Source organism: Trachurus trachurus (assembly GCF_905171665.1).
Source record: "Trachurus trachurus genome assembly, chromosome: 13".
Taxonomy (NCBI): domain Eukaryota; kingdom Metazoa; phylum Chordata; class Actinopteri; order Carangiformes; family Carangidae; genus Trachurus; species Trachurus trachurus.
The window spans coordinates 6,917,440-6,941,211 of NC_139892.1; the positions used below are offsets into that span (position 1 = coordinate 6,917,440).

General features: G+C 40.7%; 1 protein-coding gene across 1 annotated transcript; it reads right to left on the minus strand.

The window, feature by feature from the left end:
- Nucleotides 1-798: 798 nt before the first annotated feature.
- pou2af2 (POU class 2 homeobox associating factor 2) lies at nucleotides 799-20,675 on the minus strand (the record flags this gene model as incomplete). Its single annotated transcript, XM_083984885.1, has 5 exons — nucleotides 799-1,287; nucleotides 5,099-5,406; nucleotides 6,693-6,732; nucleotides 19,388-19,488; nucleotides 20,666-20,675. The coding sequence occupies 5 exons, from the start codon at nucleotides 20,673-20,675 to the stop codon at nucleotides 799-801; spliced, it is 948 nt and encodes a 315-aa protein (XP_083841011.1).
- Nucleotides 20,676-23,772: the final 3,097 nt, after the last annotated feature.

A 23,772-nucleotide genomic window follows, 5' to 3' on the forward strand; every position in this document is an offset into this window, starting at 1 on the left:
GCCCTAGACATTTTTGGTTGTTTATTTCTTCATAAATTAGCATTTTATATGAATTAATCTACTGTCCCTGGTATTTGTATGAAGTTCTGTACTTAAACCATTAAGTGACATCTCAACTGTTTGGTAGAGATCAATATTTTAAAATCCTCATCGTCTGTTGAAAAAAAAAACATTGATTGTGCTTATGGTTCACCCAAGGGTAAAAGAAATGCAAAGAAATATTTTGTTCACTGGTTTCTTCTTGGTGGGGTTGTTAAAGGGGTAATGTCAAGAAATAGTCTAGAATTAACGATCAGTTTTGTCATTTCTGGACTATTTCTACGCAATCAATAGTTATTTCTTGGCTTTATTTCTCAAAATACTATGAAATTGACCGTTATTTCTAATCTAAGCTATTATTATGACGCAATTAACTGTTATTTCTTGGCTTTATGTCTCAAAACACAATGAAATTGACCGTTATTTCTAATCTGGGCTATTTATAGACATTATGATGCAATTAATTGTTATTTTTTGGCTTTATTTCTCAATATTACTATGAAATTGACCGTTATTTCTAATCAAAGCTATTATTATGATGCAATAAATTGTTATTTCTTGGCATTATCATGTCATTAGCGGCCTGTAAATCAAAGGGTTACCAAATGTTGTCGTTTCCTTCCAGTTTTGGTCTGTGTGTCTTGTTTTCACCATTTTTTTCTCATATAAATTATACAAAAAGACGTGTTTGTTGTTTTTTTTTGGTAGTTTTAGTGTTTGTTAGAAACAACAGGAGTTTCCTGTCTCAGTGTCTGTGGGTCAGTAGGCTCTCCTCAGCTCGTAGGGCGACCACGAGTTCACGCCGTCCTCCTTCACCCAGGAGACCGCCGGCGCCTCCGAGAGGTTGCCGTGGGCGTCGCCGCCGTCCTCCGTCACCATCTTGGACACCAGGTCGGCGGCGGTGGCGGCGGCGCTCATGTAGGCGGGGGGGCAGGAGAAGGAGGAGGAGGTGGAGGAGGCGTGAGGGGGGGGCAGGACGGGGTAGGAGGCGGTGCCGGCGGTCAGCGCGTGGTAGTGGGCATCCTCCAGCGGGTGCAGCGTGTAGGGCTGCCCCCCCCCCAGCGACGAGGAGCCGCGGCCGCCGCCGGCGCCGGAGGAGGAGGAGGAGGAGGAGGAGCGGTACTGGGACTGGGACTGGGAGGGGCTGCCCGGGGGCTCGGGGCTCGGCATGGAGGGGGCCAGACCGTCCCCACACAGAGACTCCACCTGGGACACCGGCTCCGGGACCGACGAGTCCCACGAGTCCCTCTGAAGACGAGACAGAGATGATTAGTCACAGATAGAGACACTCTTTAGGCCCAACCTTAAAGGCATAGTTCAACATTTTGGCAAACTGGCCCATTGCCATAATCCCTATAGTTATAGCAGTAGGTTCGTTACCTTTAATTGTCGGTGCAAGCTATTTTTAGAACGGCGGAGCAGAGCTGTGAGCTGCTCAGAGCTATGTTACGGAGGCTCATGGGATTTCTTGGTTTCCCTCATCAAACTCATCAAATACACAATCCAACACTCTGGTGGACAAGTTGTGACCTGCACATTCACCACGCTATGAGATAATAACAGAACGTTACCAGACAGAGTTGTTTTAGAGGTGAATACAGAGACTGCTTGATGAAAAACTGCCCCTGAAGGCAACGCACATCAGCGATTTTGCATGAATTTCCCTCTAAAACAACTCTGTGTGGTAACGTTGTGTTATTATCTCATAGCGTGGTGAATGTGCAGGTCACAACTTGTCCACCAGAGCGTTTTGGAGTTGTTGGATTGTGTATTTGATGAGTTTGATGAGGGAAACCAAGAAATCCCATGAGCCTCCATAGCGTAGCTCTGAGCAGCTCACGGCTCTGCTCCGCAGTTCTAAAAATAGCTTGCACCGACAATTAAAGGTAACGAACCTACTGCTATGACTATAGGGATTATGGCAATGGGCCAATTTGCCAAAATGTTGAACTATCCCTTTAAACGCTGGTCAGGTACTTCAACACAATTTGCAAAACTAATCCGCTCTCTTTTGGCAAAACCTTAAAACACATTCTCAGTCACTAATCATCACATTTCACATTGTGATGAATCTCAGTGACTTTGCTTTTCATTCAGATTTTATTTAGTTTTTATGAAAAAACTAATTACAGATATCACTTTGATTACGATATTGTTTTGCTAAATGCATTTACAAATCAACATTTTCTATATTTTTCATAACGACCTTCCCCGGATGCTTTGTCCTAAATTATTGTATGTAGTGTCTAACGAACGCTCTGTGGTGAATATGTTGTTACTGTGTGTTTGATCTGAACACACTGTTTGGTTCTGAACTGGTTGTGAGGTGATAGTTTGACTTTGATGGAAAAGTCTGAGGTTTTGTGAACGTAGTTTGAAGTTTTACATTTGTGTTTAAGGTTTTTAGTCTCAGCTTTATTGTTTTCAGAAGATTTTTAGACCTGTCTTTGTATTTTCTTTGGTTTTTATTGGTTTTTATTTTATTATTTGAATGTCAGTTTCCTTCAGGGTCAATAAAGTATTTTCTGATTTTGATTCTGAATCTCCATCTGACCTCTCAGCTTGTCACAGCTTTATTCAGTTTGTCAAACTGAACCCCAGTGAACGCATCGTGTTCTCACTGTGAATGGAAGTGTTTAACTCCCGACTGTTTGGTGTCGTGTTTTTGTTTGTTTTCCTTCATGAACCTCCTAAATGTTTGTTTTTTTTGCACTTTTATACCGTACTTCATTTTTCACCTGTATTATTATTCTCATATAGAGTTTGTATTTTTTAATCTCAAAAGTGTTCACCTCCTCCTCCTCTACATCCCAGTCTACTTCCTGTTTCCATCAGCTCAGACTCACATCTCTTTCACTTCTCACACACAAACTCTGTCTCTCTCTGTTGTTAATGTTGTAACTAAACATTTAAAACCAACAGGTGACGTGTAATGATCCAAACACTGGCTCGTCTCTGTGTAATAAATAACTAACTAAATAAATACAGACTCCATGTATATAAACATGCAGCAGCAGCAGCAGCAGCAGCAGCAGCAGCAGCAGCAGCAGGTCACAGTGGTTCCAGTGTGGTCGACGGTGGAGCTGAGCTGCAGCACATTTGCATGTGAAAAGTCAACTATCTGACCTCCGCTGTGCGTTGTGAAGCCTTTCCCAGCATGCAGTGCGTTAGAAACACAGGCCAGGTTCACATTACAAACGATTAAAACAGGTTTCTCTCTCTCTTCCTGCTCCTGGCTGCTCCACACAGATCCCTTATCAATGGGAGTGATGGGAGACGGGGTTTTCAGAATAAAATGTTTTTCCTGGTTGAGCTGCAGAGGAGCGGCGGTTCGTCTGAGGTCAAATCAACCTCAGATACATTTCTGGATAAACAGACTTTTTAAAGTCTTTTTAAATCCAAATTAACGTCTCTGCTGTTTCTAATTTAATCCAAATGAACTCCTGTAACCTGCAGTTCCTCCAGGTTCCTGCAGGGCTCTGTCTCAACACACACATTTATTTATTTTGGGGGTATTTTCTACTTATTTTCAAGATTAATTTCTAATAGTCTAATTTAAAAATTACCCTTTTCATTTTGGGTTATGTTGATTGATTATGGTTTCTTGGGTTACAATTTTCTTAAACTTCTATTTGGGTTTGTATTTTAAGGTTTTTCACCTGTTATTGCCCTGGACAACTTTCAAAATAAAAGAAAGAAAAGCTGAATCTTGGTCGTTGAGTGAATCTCAGTCTAATATTCTGAAGCAAGCTGCCTTTCCAAGAGTGAAGGCCACTCAACACACACACTACACACTTGCTGCACCAGTAATAAATATACAGTAATATACAGCAGGTTTGCAAATGTATTCATACCACATTTTGTCACGTTACAACCACAATTTTGTGATCGACCAACACCAACACAAAGTAGGGCATAATTGTGAAGTGGAAGGAAAATGAAACAAATAAAAATCTGAAAAGTGTGTAGAGATGTGATGTCAGCGGTCCACTGTGTCTCTGGCTGTGTTCAGGCTGGTCGTCCTGCTGGGAGCTGAACCTCCGTCCCTGTCTCTAGTCTGTTGCTCAAGTCTGTTGCTGCCTCTGACAGGTTTTCCTCCAGGGCTGTCCTGTGTTCAGCTCCATCCATCTTCCATCAGCTCCGAGCAGCTTCACCCTCCCTGGGGGACGGTGTGTTCAGGTTCATGTGCAGTGTTAGGTTTTTCCGCCACACATAGCAGCGTTTTGTATGTAGGACAAAAAGTTCAATGTTTGGTCTTTGATTTGTAAAACAAATCTTGAACATCATGTTCCATTTTCTTTCCACTTCACAACTATGCACAACTTTGTGTTGGTCTGTCACATAATATCCAAATAAAATACACTGCCCGTCCAGTGCTGTGGCATCGTTTCAATAAGCTTCTGCAATGTCACAACATTTATTTCCATCCAGAGTTGCATTAATGTTTCAAAGATTCTCAATGGGGTTCAGGTCTGGACTCTGTGGTTTCAGCTGGCAACAACTTATTTAACCCTAACTGATGCAGTCTCATTTCTTAAACAACTATGTCAGAAGACAAAAAAAAAAAAAACTATGTCAGAAGACAGCTCACGGCTCTGCTCCGCCGTTCTAAAAATAGCTTGCACCGACAATTAAAGGTAACGGACCTACTGCTATGACTATAGGGATTATGGCAATGGACCAATTTGCCAAAATGTTGGACTACCCCTTTAAAGTGGAAATCCTGAATAGTTCCTCTTTAATCTGTGGTTATAAGTTATAACAAAGCAAAAAAAAAAAAAAAGTTTTGTTGCTTGTAAGCTTATGTATTCAGTCATTCAATGGTATACTAAAATCCATGTGAAAAAAAAATGCTTCTCACTGTTCTCAGGTCAAATATTTATATGCGATTAAAATGCGATTAATTGCGATTAATTAATTACAAAGCCTCTAATTAATTCGATTCATTTTTTTAATCGAGTCCCGGCCCTAGTTATAACGTAACAAAACGGGGTATGAATACTTCTGGAAGGCACTGTATGTGGCTGTAAGAAGACATCTAGCTGTAATAAACTCCTACCAGGAAGAGGTGTGAGGACTCTCCGCTGAACGGCGGCAGCAGCGAGGAGAGCGCCGACGAGGGCAGGAAGGAGCCGCCGGAGCTGGAGAAGGTGGCGGCGCTGCGGTAATCCCCAAAGGCTTCTGGGTAGTAGCTGTCGATGAGGGAGGAGTATCCGGTCATGGAGGACGGCTCGCAGCCCAGAGGTTTACCCCCCAGCGTGGACGAGTAGACGTCCGACGGCGAGAACTGCTTGGTGGACGGACAGAAGTCTGAGTCGGAGATGAAGGGACGTCTCATCCCGTAGTAGCTAGGCAACATGTGAGAGCCTGCACACGACAAGGAGGAGGAGGAGGTTATATATCTGTATCTGTCAGTACTGAATTGATTCGGTTGTGTGTATAATGAATGATGTGAGTGTAAATGGTATTTCTATATAATATTATATTAGATGTAGTGGTAACCCTTTAATTTACAGGCTGTTAAATACGTCACAATGTCTAGAAACAGCCAAGAAATAACAATTAATTGCGTCATTAGAAATAGCCTAGATTAGAAATAACGGTCAGTTTCATAGTAATGTTATGTTTTTCATAAAGACAAAACATTACGCATGCTTTTCATGAATATTTTGATAAAGGCCAGAATTTTTCTCCACCAAGTTCTTGCAACAGACCGATATTTCTGGGCTACTTCTACAATCAATTGTTATTTATTGGCTAAATGTCTCCACAATACTATGAAATTGACTGTTATTTCTAATCTAGGCTATTTCTAGACGCTATGACGCAATGAATTGCCATTTCTTGACATTATCATGTAATTAACGGCCTGTAAATGATGTCATTACTATGGATTATGGTATAAACAGAGTATAATTGCGCATAGATGATCATTTTGTGTATATATAATAATATGTAGTTTTGGTATTGGTATATATATATACATACATACATATATAAAATAATTTATTAGTGAATGGGGCAGGATTAAATAAGTATACACTTCTTCCTGCTCCTCTGTGCACATGTAAAGTGTAAATGTAAGAAAAAAAGGGTAATCCTTTAATCTACAGCCTGTTAATTATGTGATAATGTCAAGAAATAACAATTAAATGTATCAAGAAATAATTTCGTAGAAATGTGGAGATATATAATCAAGAAATAACGATTGATTGGGTAGAAATAGTCCAGAAATATCGGTCAATATCAAGAGCTTGGCGGAGAAAAATTCTGGCCTTTCCCAAAAATTTCATGAAAAGCATGTGTAATGTTTAGTCTTTATGAAAAACATGACATTACTATGAAATTGATTATTATTTCTTGGCTGTTTCTAGATATTACAACGCAAATGATTGTTTTTTCTTTGCTATTTCTTGACATTATCACGTAATTCTGTGCGTACGTCTGTGTGAGTATAGATAGGTGTGTGTACATTATCTTTTCATTTGTACGAAATAAACAAATCAATCAATCAATGATGATGATGATGATGATGATGATGGAGGACGACCGTCTCACAGTGTTTACAGCCCCTGAGGTCAAACTGCAGAGCGTTAACTACAGTGATAATGACAGACGTGTGTGTGTGTGTGTGTGTGTGTGTAGTTTCTCACCTGGCATCTGGACAAAGGAAGGCGGAGTGGTGGATCCTCCCTGTGCAGCAGAAAACAGACGTCATGTTAATGATGTGTGGAAGAAGAGCTTAAATCATCTCATTACTTCTGTCTGGCTCTTCTCTCATCTTCATGTCAGCTCTAATTACAGGCTGCAGGACCAGATTTATTGTTCTGTTTTTGTCCTGAGACAATCCAGGTATAAGACTGTAACTTCTGTTAATTGACTCAGAGCTGGAACTATTCTATTATAAGTAGTTCACCAGAGAAAATCAAAACTGTGTGTTGTTTTAATGTGTAAATGTATCTTTATGTTTCTGTTTAATGGATAAATGTGCAATAACCGCTGCTCCTCCTCCTCCTCACTTTATTATTCAAGTACTTTCTAAATAGTGTACACTGGAAGTAGACTACTAGTAGTTTTTTATATCATCTATTGTATTTATTCTTCTCTGCAGTCTTGTTGTTGTTATGAAAATCTCCTCTTCTTCATAACATCAACCTGCTGAGGGACAACAATCTGTCATATTTACATACAAATGCCCATCAATATGCCAGATTGTCCCTTCTTTCTTCCCTAAATAAATAAATAGATAGAAATTGAATTAGTACACTGCAAAAACTCAAAATCTTACTAAGAATATTTGTCTTATTTCTTGTCAAGATTTCTGTTTTTTAAATGGCTGTAGCTTCTCTTACCGTTACAATAACGCTGCACTGGTCACGTGACATTTCTCAGCCAATCACAGTTTGAGAGCTACGACTTTTATTTTGTAAAATTAATGTATAATTCTTTCTAAAGATGCAATTTTCCTTAAAATTAGAGGAGAACTTACATTATTAATATTATATGACATCATAAAAAAAAGATTAAATCTGCTACTAAAATGATTATGAAAAAATGTTTTTTCAAAATAAATGCAGAACATCTTTATCAAAAAAAGCACTGATTAAGTTTATTTTTCACCACTTATCAAATTATTATTTATATTACTAAATAATAATGTGGATTAACTCTTTAGGCTGAGTTATATAAATGAAAAATGAATCACTTGGGATAGCTGGGATTCCCTGAGGACGACACTTCCTGTGTTAATACAACGTGAACATGTGGCTACAGAATATGAATACAACGCAGGGAATGACACAAACTCTAGATAAGTAAATTCCCATGTGTTTCCTTCCTATTTTCATATACCTAAATTACATATGATATTATACATTCAAATCTCTCCGCGGGCTACGATCGCCCTGTCTGTCCCCGCGGCGTCCTTCAGGGTGGAGGGAGGGGGCCGCCGTCCATTCACAAATAAATAACTGTTTTTTCCTGATTTGCTTAATTCAAATTCCCAGCAGTGGCCTATAGTTATTATTATTGTCATAAACATAAAATGCAAGAATCACTTCACTCATCATCAATCACTGCTCCTGTTTTGGTCTTGAATGATTCAATAATTAATTAATTGAATTATACAACAACAAACAAGGATAACAACCCAATTAATAAAGTATTAAAGTTAAATGGACGCATACTTCCTACTTTGTAACAATGTTGTTACATAAAAGTCGAGGAAAAGTCAATTTTTCTACCTTTAACACAATAATTTGTGACTCTTCTCACCTACACGAGGTCACAGAGTTCATATGTGAGAGGCTGGGAGATGATTAACAGGCAAGAAGAGCAGAAAACTTCACATTATTTACACCGTTTCATTTGACCATAAATGTATCTAATCTCTGTGACCGATACTTTTATGTCTCCAGGCGACTGAAAAATATAAGATAAAACAAAACAAAACAAAACAACGTATGTGAGTCTGATGATATGTGAGACAGATGAAGTTAATCATTGTCTCTGGCTGGCGGTGGTTATTCCTGCTCTGAGGTTACCGTGTGTTAGGAGTCATGTGACCACTTGCGGTCGACTCTTACACTTCCCTGTAAGTCGGAGGCAGCGCGTCCCGTCATAAATGCTTTATAGTTCACAATCAAACTGCTGCCGTTTCCTCCTCAGGAGGGAAATGAAGCCAGGGTCGAGTTACAGCTCCACACAAAAACATATATACATATACATACAGGTGCATCTCAATAAATGAGAATATCATGGAAACTTATATATTTATGTCAGTAATTCAATTCAAAAAGTGAAACTACAACATTATATAGATCCATTAAACACTGAATTAAACAATTCATGTCTTTATTTATTTAATTTATTTTAATTGCTATGATTATGGCTCTATTTATAATGGGATTCTGCACCACTATGCACTTTTTTGCATTATGCACTTTTTACACCTATGTAAGGTTGTGTTGCTCCAGCAGAATTTCATTGTTATTTATGACAATAAAAGCGATTGATTGATTGACTGATTGAAATTTTGAATATTACAAAAGACCAATTTAAAAAAGCATTTTTAATTAATTATGTTCTATGTATGCACTCAATACTTGGTTGGGTTTATTTGACTTGAACTACTAGAAATAGACTTTTCCATGATATTCTAATTTATTGAGATGCACCTGTATATCTTGAAAATAAATGTTCAAATTCACCTTTAAAACTCTGATTTTTATTAATGCATATTGTTTTATTTTCAGTTTTATTTTAAAGCTACGACTTTAGAACGTTTCAACCTGTATTAGAAATAAAAATCGACTTCTCTGGATACTTTAAACGTAGAGAATAGATCTGGATGTTTTCCATTAAGACGTGCACATTGTTATATTAATTTGACCAATGCTGTTAAATATTGTGAGTCGTTGTGGCGGAGAGCAGAGTGCAAGGACACACACAGCACAGACGGGGTTTGACAGGACACGGCCTCCTGGTTTGCATACTGCTAGCATGAAAGAGTTGATATTAAGCCCGTGTTGGCTGGGAGGGAGGCAAATTTTGAGGGCAGAATTTGAATGTGATTTGCCAGTGCCAAGACTTCCTCATGTGGCCCAGGTATGGCTCAGTGCATCTCTGAAGGCTGCGTAGGGAAAGCAGGCTCTGTGTGTGTGTGTGTGTGTGTGTGTGTGTGTGTGTGTGTGTGTGTGTGTGTGTGTGTGTGTGTGTGTGTGTGTGTGTGTGTGGTGGAGGAAGGCTGATGATAATGATGGGTTTATTAAACTTATTTCACAGAGAAAGAGAAATAAAAAGTCTTCCTTCCTATGCAAAACCCTCCTCATATGATCGTATTCCCACAACCTGTTACACAGCGACTCACAACTGTTTCATCATCTGACCAGTCAACACAGTGAACATAGTGAACACATTAAACACAGTGAACACATTGAACACATCCTGTCAGAATAGTTGTTTCATTTCTGTCTTTGTCGGCTCCTTTTCCTGCTCTCTGCTCATATGTATGTTGTGTTATGTCTTGTGTTGTGTGTATGCTAGGCTATGATGTCATAGGTTGTCATGCTATGTTATGTATAGGGATGTGTAGTTATGTTATGTGCATATGTTGTTATGTTATGTGTATGTGTTGTTATGTGTTATGTGTAGCTATGTTGGGTGTGTAATTCTGTTATGAGTATGTGTAGTTATGTGTTGTGTTATATGTATGCTATGCTAGGCTATTATGTTATGTTATATGTATTGTAGTTATGTTGTTGTTATGTGCATATTTTCTTAGGTTATGTGTATGTATTATGTGTTATGTGTAGCTATGTTGGGTGTGTAGTTATGTGTTATGTGTATGCTATGCTAGGCTATTATGTTATGTTATATGTGTATTGTATTTATGTTATGTGTATGTGTAATCATGTTATGTGTATGTGTATATGTTATGTTATGTTATGTTATGTTATGTGTAGTTATGTTGTTATGTGTAGCTATGTTGGGTGTGTAGTTATGATACGTGTATGTGTTGTTATGTTATGTTGTAATGTTATGTGTATGTGTTGTTACAGTATGTGTAGCTATGTTGGGTGTGTAGTTATGTTACGTGTAGTTATGATACGTGTATGTGTTGTTATGTTATGTGTATGTGTTGTTATGTGTAGCTATGTTGGGTGCGTAGTTATGTTGTGTGTTGTGTATCTTATGTGTTGTCATGTGTTTTGTGTATGCTATGCTGGGCTAGACTATTATGTTATGTTGTGTGTAGTATGTGATGTAGTGTGTAGTTATGTTATGTGTAGGTGTAGTTATGTGTATCTTATGTGTTGTCATGTGTTATGTGTGTGCTATGCTGGGCTGTTATGTTGTATGTATGCTGTAGTACTATTATGGTATGTTATGCTATGAAATGTCCAGTTAAATGAAGTTGACTTAACATTTTTTTTGTTGGTTTTATATTTTACGTGTCTCACTTTCACACGTCACATCACAAACATCCTTTTTTTTTTTTAAATGTCTGTTGCCTCCTGAGCGCTCTCTGTGTGTCTCTGTGTCTCTCTCTCTGTCTCTGTCTCTCTCTCTCTTTCTCTCTCTGTCTCCATCACTCAGCTCCAGTTCTCACGGTTGCCGGGGTCATTTATGTAACGGCTGCGGCGGCGGTGGCGTGTTTGGGCAGTCCCCCTCAAACAGAGAGAGGCTGGTTTAACTGAACTGATGTCAGGTCTGTCTCTTTACACAGCGACTGTCACTGTGACCGTGTCCGTGTCCCGACATGAAGAGCCTCTCTCTCTGTGGTCAGAGTTTGCTCTTCTCCGTCAATGGCCTTTTATTCTGCGCCATAAAAGACGAGCGCCAGGCGACATAAAGAGCTGGACGGCTTCGCTCATTCTGCCTCCTTTGTGCATCCTCAGGGTTTCATGCGCCATTTATAAACATACGAGTCAACACTGCGTTGAAAAGGCGCCACGACACGACAGATACAGTCGGGTGACGAACTAAAGTTAAAGTAAAAAAAAAAAAGAAAAAGAGTTGGGAGAAACATAAAGAGTGCAGATGCTCCCACGGACACGGTACAATTACAACCAGTTTGACATCCCATCATGCTCGGCTGCACGGTTTTGGAAAAGATTTACTATCAAGATGTCAGGAGGAGGTAAAAGGTAAAAGGTGAGCGAGCGACTTGTGAAGGAGATCTATTGGTCTGGGCTGGGGTTTCCATAGCAACGGCGACATCTGCATTTAGACGTAGGCTGCGTGAGAAGTATGTAAATAAGAAAAAGACACCAGCTGCTGCTGCTGCTGCGTCCACAGGTTCAACGTTAAAGCAGCGTCTGTGCACTAGTTCAGGCTGTTAAAGGAATAGTTCACCAAAAAATGAAATTCACCCTCATGCTGATGAATACTCCGGAGTAGTTTTTTATCCTTATATGAGAGTAATAGGGCCCGACACAAAAACGTCCATAAAACTACACAAAAAACATTTAATCTTCCTCCACACTGCTCGTCCACTGCAATCCAAGTGTCCTGAAGGGAAATAGTCCAAAGTTTATTGGAAACAACATCATTAAGCAAATCTATATTCAATACAGGACTGTTTAGGCTGTAAAAATAGTTTCCAGTAAACTCTGGACTATATCCCTAGCGATCTGGCGGCGTTATTCCCATGACCCGCCGGGCAGTGTCCGGGAAACTGAAAGTAGGAAATGCTGGGCGAGTCGACCACTACATAATAATATCAAAATAACTATAAAGACAAATTATCAAAAATGAACCCATTAACAAGTGGTAATGAAGATTCATCCACATTAATATGAGACTCTTTATAACCAAAAGGAAACTCCGGGGGAATCTTTAACTGACGTACTTCTTTGCACTAAAACAAAGAGAAAAGTTTAGAGTTTTGGTATTTACAGGTTATTATGCTCTTATTGTACCGGTCCGGTCCACGCAGAGCTCAGAAACACAGACTCACACCACTGTTCACCTGAGATCATTTACATTTAAACAGAACTCCACATTAACTCTGAACACTAAACTTAACACAGGGTCAACTAGGAGCACAGTGGCCTCCAACTGTGCAATCAAAAATAATTTAGGGGCAACACTGTAAATCCACAAATATTCACATTTCCTTTTCATTCATGATCCTCACACACATTGACCTGACACCTGTAATGACAGATACAGATTCTTTAAATCGTCTCTTTCACATTTCACGAGTTATAAAAAAAACCCAGCAAATAGCAAATTTCCTGGTTGCACATGAATGAATGATAAAATATTTTACTTATCAGCCTTGAGCCCTGAAACAGTCAGTACATTTACATGACACTTGAAAAAAACGAATTATTGCCTTAATCCGACTATAACTGGACAACTGAAGTGCATGTAAACACCTTAGTCCGACTGAAATCGGAGTTGAGAACTCCGATTAAGACACCCAGATAATGCGATTGGAATTCGATTTTCGCCGTCATGTAAACACCTTAGTCGGAGTATAACTGGACAATGCATGTGTGCATGCTCCACAACCGTAGAGACGGCACCAAGTGGAGCAGAGAAGCCGCCCGAACCCGGCAAAGTAAAGAAAAAAAAACCCAACGTCAGCGCCGATTCAATGCATTTCACACAGCGCAACCAGCCAGAGTGTTTTATTTTAAAAAATAAAATAAAAAAAGAGAGAGAGAGAGATGAAAAAAGGAAGCCCGTATCCTATTCTCAGCGCGAATCCGGCCCAGACTGACGTGTCTGGTCAGGAACTGCAGTTGAGAGTTTATTATTATTAAGCTTATAAGTTGTTTATATTCAGTTTTTTACGAGGTGACAGAAAAGTAAACAGGACAGGGGGCGTATTAACCCGCTGAAACGACGGGTGACGCTGCATGAGGGGGCGGACCCCGTCAGTTATTCGATTTTCTCAGTTGCATGTAAATTGAGACAAGGACAGAAGTCCGACTTGACGCCAAAATCGAATTTTGAGCAAAGCTCGATTAAGCTCTGCATGTTAACGTACTGACTTATTAAACGGCCTCCTCTGAGCTTCTAGCTGAGCCCTGTGTTGTTATTATGGTCTGTTCTACGGGAGTCGTCTGTGGACAAAAGGGTGATTGTGATTTAAATGTGTGGTGCTGACGGTCCTCACTCATAATGAGGTGATTAACTGGGTCTTTAAACACTCGCTACCAGCTGACCACCAGGGCTCTATCACAGCGACATGACGCCTCGTCCACAGGTCACCAGGTCACTGACCGCCACACACTGTGGACAAACACCTGACGAGGGTTCATGTTGACTAATGGAGGTGTGGATCCTCACTAAGACAGCGTCTCTTCCTGTGTGTTACAACTCTGAGTCCAACATGAACAGTGTGTGTCAGTGTCACAATGATGCAACTTTTTAGTAAGGTGAACTACTTGAAAAGTGCACTGCAAAAACTCAAAATCTTACCAAGAATATTTGTCTTATTTTTAGTCAAAATGTCATTTCTAGTCAAATCTAATCTCATTATACTTAAAATAAGACTCATCACATTTAAAAAGTAGCTTGTTTTTAGACACTTTTTTACTTTTTTGAAGCAAATTTTCCACTTTAAATAAGTAGAAAAATCTGATAGTGGAGCAAGTTTTTCTTTCTTATTACAAACACAAAAAACTTGCTTTCACTGGCAGATTTTTCTACTTATTTCAAATGAAAATTAGTTTGAAACAAGTGAAAATGATCTAAAAACAAGTTAATTTTTAGGTGATGAGTCTTATTTTAAGTGGAAAGAGATTAGTTTTGACTAAAATTGAGACATTTTGACAAGAAATAAGACAAATATTCTTGGAAAGACTTTGAGTTTTTGCAGTGCATCAGCTTTAAAATGTGCTTCCCTTTGGGGCTTAATAGAGTAAAGTAGCTTTTATCTTTAAACTTGCAGAAGAGATGGTCAAAGCTGCTTTCACTCCAGCGCCAGACCAAATAATTAAAGGAAAAGTTCACCAAAAAACGAAATTCAGTCATTGTTGACCCTCATGCTGATGAATACTCCGGAGTAGTTTTTTATTCCTCAAAGTGCATCTGGAGACCCGGGAGGCCGGTTTGTAGTCCAACGAAAACTTTATATGAGAGTAATATAGCGACCGACACAAAAACGTCCATAAAACTACACAAAAACCATTTAATATTCCTCCACACTGCTCGTCGGCTGTAATCCAAGTGTCCTGAAGGGAGATAGTCCAGAGTTTACTGGAAACAACGTCACTGAGGCATGAGAGCGCACCCCAGGCAAATTCAGTACAGGACTGTTTAGGCTGTAAAAATGTCCCAAATGACGTCGTTTCCATTAAACTCTGGACTATCTCCCTTCAGGACACTTGGATTACAGCCGACGAGCAGTGTGGAGGAATATTAAATGGTTTTTGTGTAGTTTTATGGACGTTTTTGTGTCGGTCCCTATTACTCTCATATATAGTTTTTGTTGGACTACGAACCGGCCTCCCGGGTCTCCAGATGCACTTTGAGGAATAAAAAACTACTCCGGAGTATTCATCAGCATGAGGGGGAGTCACTAATGACTGAATTTCATTATTTGGTGAACTATTCCTTTAATAAACTTAAAAAAACTGAAGAAGGACTACCAAGACAGGAAAGAGGCAAACATGTTTCCACTGTTGTGTTTATTCTCACCTGAGTAATTAACACTAAAGGTTCAGGGTTTTTTTGGGCGAGAGGGAAAGCAGCTTCAGACGACAGCAGCTCTGCACGATCAGTTGGGAACGACAATGACACTCAACATTATCGATGCAAATGGGAATCAACACAGAGTTTGTTTCCTGTAAATCTGTCACTGTGACGGTCAGACGGCTCTTTGTTCCTGTTCCTGACAGTAACGTCCTCAGACCTGTTGTTGTTGTTGTTGTTGTCGTCTCCCATGTGACTCACTGACCTCTGACCCTCGTCTCCTCTCTCTGACGTTCACCATCGGACGGAGCTACGACTTTCACTCGCACACAGGCTGATTTAAAGGATAATTCAGGAGATTTTGCATAAAAAAATAAAAATTCTTGTTGTGAACAAAGTCTGGAGACAAACATTAACGCCCTGACGCGACCTTTGACCTCTCCTCCTCCTCCTCCTCCTCCACTTCGATGAGCCTCGTCATTCAGCCTCCAGTCAGACAGTTCAGTAATATATCACAGTAGCTTTTATTTCTAACAGCTGCAGAGTGTTTAACTTTGTGCAGGTGAAATATTTTAAATAATAAAAATAATGGAGCTCTATGTGAATAATAATCTATATCAGTGTCACACACACACACACACACACACACACACACACACACTGGTCTGACTGGTTTTGGTGTTTCCGTGGGACTGGATGATACAAATCTAGAACCATAAAACCTCCTCGTCTGTGATGTCACAACGAAGCCAAAAGGAAAATCTGAATTTAACTGTTTTCATCCGGTGGAGCCAATCAGAGCCGACACTGGGCGAGGGCCATGGCGAGGACGAGGACGAGGACGAGGACGAGGACGAGGGCGTAGTGAGCTCTGTCTGACGGGTCGTCACACCGTCACAAGTTGATAATGAATCAAACCTCCATGAGTCTGGACTGAGGGAGGAAACACTAGGAAACTCCTTCTTGTCCTACTAGTCCTGCTCTGAGTCTGAATCCGTCCACGAGTCCCTGTCATGTAGTTTACCATCTACACTACGTTCTTACTCCTACAGTTCCTGTTGTCTCCAACCAAATCCTGTCGTCGTGCGTCTACTGGACCCAACGATCACAACGGTCACAACGTCTTCGTCTTTTTTGGACGCTACTGTCGCCCGTCGCCACATTTGCCGGCTTGCTTTGTTAGCGATAATGAACGCCTTACTAGCAGAGATGGACAGAGTACTCCACCTCAGTACTTGAGTAAGAGTACAAATACTAGTACTGGTCAAAATTTACTCCGTTACAAGTAAAAGTAGCTCAGTCGACATGTTACTCCAGTAAGAGTAAAAAAGTACTTGCTTTTAAAGGTACTTAACTATCCAAAAGTACATGCTTTTAAATTTACTTTAAGTAAAAGTAAGAGTAAGAGTACATTTCTTATTTTTCACATCAGTGAATTACTATAATTTTTTCTAAATGAATGTAAGGACCTTTTAACTCTTGTTTCTGAGAATGAACTCTTTGAAAGCAGCTGCACTGATGTGCTGCTTTTAGGGGTTAGGGTTTCCTTCTTTGACAAACACAGCTTGTGTCCAATAGGATTTTAGAAAAAAAAAAAAAAAAGTAACGAGTACTTTTCAGCCTTCCTAGAAATTAACTTGAGTAAAAGTAAAAATATTTGTCTTGGAAATGTATTCAAGTAGGAGTAATAAGTACCAAAGAAATCTAATACTCAAGTAAAGTACAAATCCTCTGGATATGTACTTAAGTACAGTACTCAAGTAAATTTACTCCGTTACTGTCCACCACCTGCTAATTTATTCTTTTTTTTTTTTTTAATTTACTTATTTACAAATGTAACATGTGTACCCATTTCAATTATTAGTCATAGAGTATAAGCCTGAATGTCCTTTTTCTAGGATTAAAAGGACATAAAGGAAAACATAAGAAAAGCATGAACCCATAGGGAGTGAGGTGTGGTTAGCGTGTTATCCAGAGCTGGGCCACCTGTTTAATGTGAGATGGAGATTACGTTGCCACCGCTGCCGTATCAGCCAGCTCCTCTTTGTGGTGGAAAACACTGGCCTACCGGTACAGTATGTTGATTTACATATTAAATATTATATATGTATACAGTATATTCTGCTACGTAGCCCAGACGGCGATCATTGAGGGTGGGAAGTGTCCATCGCTCCACGCTCAGACTGTTAAGAGTGAAACCATCCAATTTGAACGTACATTGACTAAAAACAGTAATGCTATTCAGCCTCAGAACAAATATTTGTGTATTTCTGGTATTTGTTTCAAAATTTTGTCCAGTGGGGGTCCATGGTCTAATTAGTGTCAGTTTAGGAGTCCTTGACGCGCTGACAGACTCAAAATAGAATAGTTAGTTTAAGTATGGAAGTGTTCAAATTGAGACACAGCCCTGGCGTCCTCCTGAATCATAGAAACACAGCTGCAGGAAGTTCATTCATCAAAATAAAATTTAAAAAGTCTGGTTTTGTGCAGCGGAAACAAAGAAAACGATCTGCTGCATGTTCATGTTCATGTTCATGTGTGTGTGTGTGTGTGAAAGGCCCAGACCTGAACTACAGAGATGTGTACATAAAACTAAATTCTGTTATTTTAAAATTCTGCATTAATTTGGATCACGTTGCCACAGCTCTTTATCAATCCATCTCTACTGAAACCACCTGCTGATGGTTATTAAAGGATAATTGCAGTTTTTTACAATCTGGACCTTATTTCTAGCATAAAATACGATCATTTACTCACCCAGATAACTTTGGTGTCATTACATTTCGTTCCGACGAAATTAGCTCCAGCCGAGAGCCGCGTATATCCGTATAATGTGAGTCTACAGGGCAGCAGAATGCAGCCTCTAAATAACACATTATCTGGAGAGAAACTCCTTCATTTCACCAATATTTTGTTACGATAGGCTAGTGCTGTTCCCCTCTGAGTCCGGGGTTAGCTGTTACCAACATCCGGGGTCTGTAGGTTGACCTGCTGACCTCTGACCTGGATGATGTCATCTCTGAGCGCGGCGCGGCTTGTTGCTACCGCTAATGCTACGGTTGGTTTCTGCGTGTTTCCGACTTGTCAGAACAAAATGAGCAGCTGGATGAAGTTCAGCTTCCTCTCGGCTCTCGGCTGGAGCTAATTTCGTCAGAACGACTTGTAATGACACCAAAGTTATCTGGGTGAGTAAATGATCGTATTTTATGCTAGAAATAAGGTTGTAAAAAACGGTAATTATCCTTTAACAACCCTGCAGAGATGATAGTAACTGCGATGTCAGTATAAATCATTCTAGTTGGAGCCTCGTGGGACTGATCTGTAGCTGCAGGTGGAGCGGTGAGGACGAGGACGAGCAGCAGCGTAGCATGAGAGCAGGCAGAGCGCCGTGTGACTGATGGTATTTCAGTCTTTGTCCTCAGAGTGGACATGCCGACGCTCAACAATGAGAGAGGAGGGGGGAGAAGGGGGGGGACCTTTTGAGTGGCAGGCTGCAGAATGAAAAGACAAGTCTTGCTCGTGCATGCAGACTTTTCTCTCTCTCTCTGTGTATGTGTGTGTAGATGTGTGTGTGTTGATGTGTGTTTCTGAGACAACAATAGCAGGTTTGTCTGCGGCCTGTACACAGCTCAGGACAATGTCAGCTGGCAGGTGTGTGTGGATCAAACTTTGCATAGGCAGCCTCCACCTACACATGCCTCCTTTCTCTGCTGCTGCTGCTGCTACTGCTGCCCGTCCACCTCAACCCCCACCTTCTTTTTTTTGGGGGGGGGATCTCGACTGTCACCGTTTGCGATCATTGTGTCAGAGTTTCTTTTGTGGAGTCGCTTTGTGTTTCTCTCCACACACGCCGTCCTCAGATATTTACAGATTGGCTTTGCAAGCACTCGAGGGAGGAGGAGGATGGTGGTAGTGGGGGGGGGGGGGGGGCGAGGTACAGGTGGTCAATGCATTGACCATGGATCGTTACTCCACAAAAAAAAAAAAAACCTTTTTCGAGCCCCGAGTGTAAACAAGGAGAGGAGATTTGTGAGGATTGTTGCTTCCAGCCGAATGTCAACTGTGGTTTTTCTTTTTTGTGTGTGTGTGTGTGTGTGTGAGTGTGTGTTGTTTGGTTTGGGAGAAAAATGAAGTGGGAAGAGACGGGACGAGGACAAAAGACAGACAGAGAGAGACAGAGATAGAGAGAGACACTCACACTGTATCTGGGGCCGGTGGTCTGTCTGGACCTCTTCTCGGCCAGCAGGTCTTTGACCGTGTGCTTCACGCGGACGCCCTGGTAAACCCGCTTGGAGTATTCTGCAGGAAATATTTAAAAAAAAGAAAAAAAGAATTGGTTTTGACTCGTAACACAACTTCATACAAATGTTTCCCCTCCACAAATGTGTGTTGTGTTCATTTGAATGTTTGACAGTTTTATGCATATAGGACCAATGACTCTTTGGGATTGGTGTGTAAATGTCATGGAAATTGCCTTTGGTTTGGTCGATGCAAATGGACACAGCTAAAAAAGACGCAATTTACTGCAAACACACAGAGCGGAGGGAAGGAGGGAGGGAAATTAATCAGTTAATGCAAAATTAACAAATCTGCATGAATTATAGTGATGGAAATAATAAAAACGAGCGTCTTCTACATCCGTCGTCACAAATCTGAAAGGCGGCTTGGTGGTGTGATTTGGGGACATTCCTGGGAAGCAGAGGCATAAACTCAATGAAAATGCAAACTTTATTATGCAAACAGATATTGCATGCAAAAAACTTTATGTAAAAAAGATCTGAGCTTTTTGAATGGATCTTTTAGATAAGACCCCAACTCTGCCCCGACACAGCACGGCCAGATTCTTCACAACGAGCAGCGTTTAAATACAAAGTTAGAATAGAAAAAGGAAGAAAAAAACACTAAAAATCCTCCTGTAATGATATTATATATATACATATATCACTAATTATATTAATTAACTTACATAAAATTGATATTAAAACAGTACAACTCTTAATTATGAAACATTTTTCGACATATTTTTCATCTTTGCTGATAAATGTATTCCACAAACGGCAGAGGAAACAGCCCAGATGCCACATTAAATACAAAGTTAAAATAGAAAAAGTAAGAAAAACACTAAAATTCCTCCTGTACTGATATTATATATACATATATTGCTATTTATATTAATTAACTGACATAAAATTGATATTAAAACAGTACAACTCTTAATTATGAAACATTTTTTGACATATTTTTCATCTTTGCTGATAAATTTATTCCACATCAGAAACTGAACGGATCTGAATCGATTCAACAGCCCAGATGCCATCACATCATTTCAAAATAAAACTATAAACTATGAACTAAACTCTTTCAAAATAAAGTTCCTACAACATTTTTCTCTTGAGCACATTGAAAAAATCTGACGCTTAACAGGTTAAAAAAATAAGTTTCCCAGCTGTTTAGTTTATAAATGAATGAGTCTCACCTGTGTCCATGATGCTGTTGAGCCGTTTGATGCGCGCACACACATACACACTCATGCACACACACACATACACATATACACACACGCAGGCCCAGTGTGTCTGCTGTTATTTGCCTACAGTAGTTAAATCCCAGCGTGCAGCAGCATAGTGAGCGCGGTGGCGTGCCACGGTGGGAGCTTTAACCGGGCGGAGGGAGGAGGGCAGGGACTCAGGGAACATGCCACCTCACTCTGCTGTCATCAGGAGGCTGCTCTTTTCAAAATGACCTTTATCTATTTGGATAAATGCAAATGTTTGGTAGGGACGTTTTTTAGACTATTTGCATCCCCAGTCCAGATTAGGGGGGTTAGGAAGCGTCGGCAGCCGAGGCCCCGCTCCGCTCTGCATCCACCTTTATAAACTCCACAACAACAACAACAGAAAGGGAAAAGAGAAAAGAGAAAAAGGATATTATTGTTTCCACATTTTGATTTGTAGCTGCAGGACCTTTTCTTTTCTCTCCTTTCTTCTCTCTCTGTTGGTTTTGTGGGATGGAGACTTAGTTGTTTTTGTTTCGGTCTGAGCCGCGGCCTCAGCGGAGTAAATAAAAAAGCAAAGCATCTCGTCCCGTCTGACATCGGATGATTTACGACTCTGCAGAAAGAGTTTATAAAAGAAATATGAGATTTTTTTTCTTTTTTCTTTTGCATTAATGTGTAATTCACTCCTCCAACGGATGTGTGGGAATTTGTATAAAACACTCGGAGCAAACGACAAACAAATGACTCATCATCTGTGACGTGAGACAAACACAGCTGATGTGTTATTGTTTCCTCTGTGAACCTGCTGAAGTTTAGTCTCCGAGACGCTGCTGTACTGGAAGAGCAGCAATGAACTTTTCCACCAGAGACTGGAGACTGTGACCGACATGAGCTCACACAGACACAGAGAGATAAACTGGCTAAACATTAAAGTGGCTCAGTTTATGTGTGTGCGTGGATTTGAATGCAGTTTGGTGACGTCCCACACTGACTGAGTGTTTTTATATGGACCAGGACCTGAGAATCGAGGTTGGATTTTTTTGAGTGTCCTGTTTTTGTGTTTGAGCATTTAAACATCATATCCCGCCTTCAGAAACCAGGATGTGCCCATATCCCAGTTTTGAGAAACCTGACAGAGACCAAACCATGAGTCCATTTCCAAGACCATCACTGTATCCAGTCCCAGTCCTCATAATAACCATGTGTCTTGATATTTACATTATTCCTCCTCAGCTAAAAAAAAAGAAAAGATGATTTGATATCAAATCTAAACCATATTTAATGGTTTAATGGTTTAGTTCAACATTTTGGCCAATTGGCCCATTGCCATAATCCCTATAGTCATAGCAGTAGGTTCGTTACCTTTAATTGTCGGTGCAAGCTATTTTTAGAACGGCGGAGCAGAGCGGCGAGCTGCTCAGAGCTACGCTACGGAGGGTCATGGGATTTCTTGGTTTTCCCATCCCATTCCCATTCTCATCAAACTCATAAAATACACAATCCAACAACTCCACAACGCTCTGGTGGACAAGTTGTGAATAAATGATGTTGCAACTACACAGCAGATCAAAGTTTTATTTGTCGCATGCTGAGGTTTAATACTCAGTGTTGCGTACCAGTACTAACGTTGGCGGGAATTTCACATATGAGTGTTAGATTTGAGGGAATTGGTTAAATTATGCACAATACCCACAATCCTGTAGTGAATTTCAGGCCCTGGTTGACACTGGTGACACCAAGTTGTTCAGATGGTTACACACGCAGATGCTTTAGTACAACAGTTTTAATTATCTTAAGGTTATTGAAGTCCAGCTCGACTGAGACTGAAACAAGACCAAAACCGGTCTCCAGTACTACAACACTAATAAGAAGACTAGATGACTCACCCAACGCTGCTGCCCAATGACACGGTACCACCACACGGCCGCCATCTTGGCTCAGTCAACTGGCTCCCTCTGAGCATTAAGCCTCTGGTGCCTGTTCTACTAAAATAACCAGAACGCGCTCAGTTTTTGACCGATTTTCCAACGGTTTGGTTTGTTACGAATGTCAGAAACGCAGTCGTCTCATCTGAAAGTCGTCCCTCCAGTAACGGTGCCTGTGACTGTGGCCAATAAATTCAATGTTGGACTCAGGTCCAGGTGTCTCTGACAAAGTTTGAACAGGTTCTTTACATGAGAGCAGAGGCTTCTCCCAACTCTCCCATGAATATGACATCTGACACATGTACTGTATATTTATCCCCGTTGCTGCCAGAGAGGTCTGAAACTCTGGCCTCTACCTGATTTAGTCCTTGTCCACACCCAAAACCATCTTTTTCTTGTCCGTTTTGCAAAAGTCTTCCGTAAACACGGCATCGTTTCAGGAAATATTTGGAGGGGGGGGGGGTATGACATAATCGACTCACAAAAGATCTGTTTTATGGGCGTTTACCGAAAAAATGCTGGGTCGGCATCTGGAGATTTTCCCACTCTGGTCTGACAGTGGACGGACGGAGCTGGACTCTTCTGGAGATCTACAGTCTTGTAGGTTTTCTTCCGTCTCCGTCTTCCTGGTGTCCTCAGATGTCTCCTGTCCTCTTGGCGTTGTTGATCTTTTTGCCATTGCACATTGGCACCACAGTGGATTGTTTGGTTTTTCTCTCCCTTTAAGGCCCCGTCCAGACGAATTCGTTTTTTTCGAATCCGGATAAATACTTTGTCGGATTGGCCTCGCGTCCACACGGATCCGGCGTTTTCAGGGGGTGAAAACGGTATTTTTTGAAAACGGGTCCCAGAGTGGGAAAATTTGAAAACGCCGCCCCAGCGTATCCGTCTGGACGGCCAATACGGATTTTTTCAGAAACGATGATGTCATGATGCCCCCCGCCGCTCTACCTGTAACCCGAGACACACACACACACACACACACACACACACACACACACACACACACACACACACACACACACACACACACACACACACCGCTGCAGCAGCTGCTGCACACTGACAGTCTATGCACGTAACAACAACAACGGCCGACTAACGTCGCGTCGCTCAGACGCTGCGGCTGAATCGCGTCTGTTTAATCATCACTGATCGTAA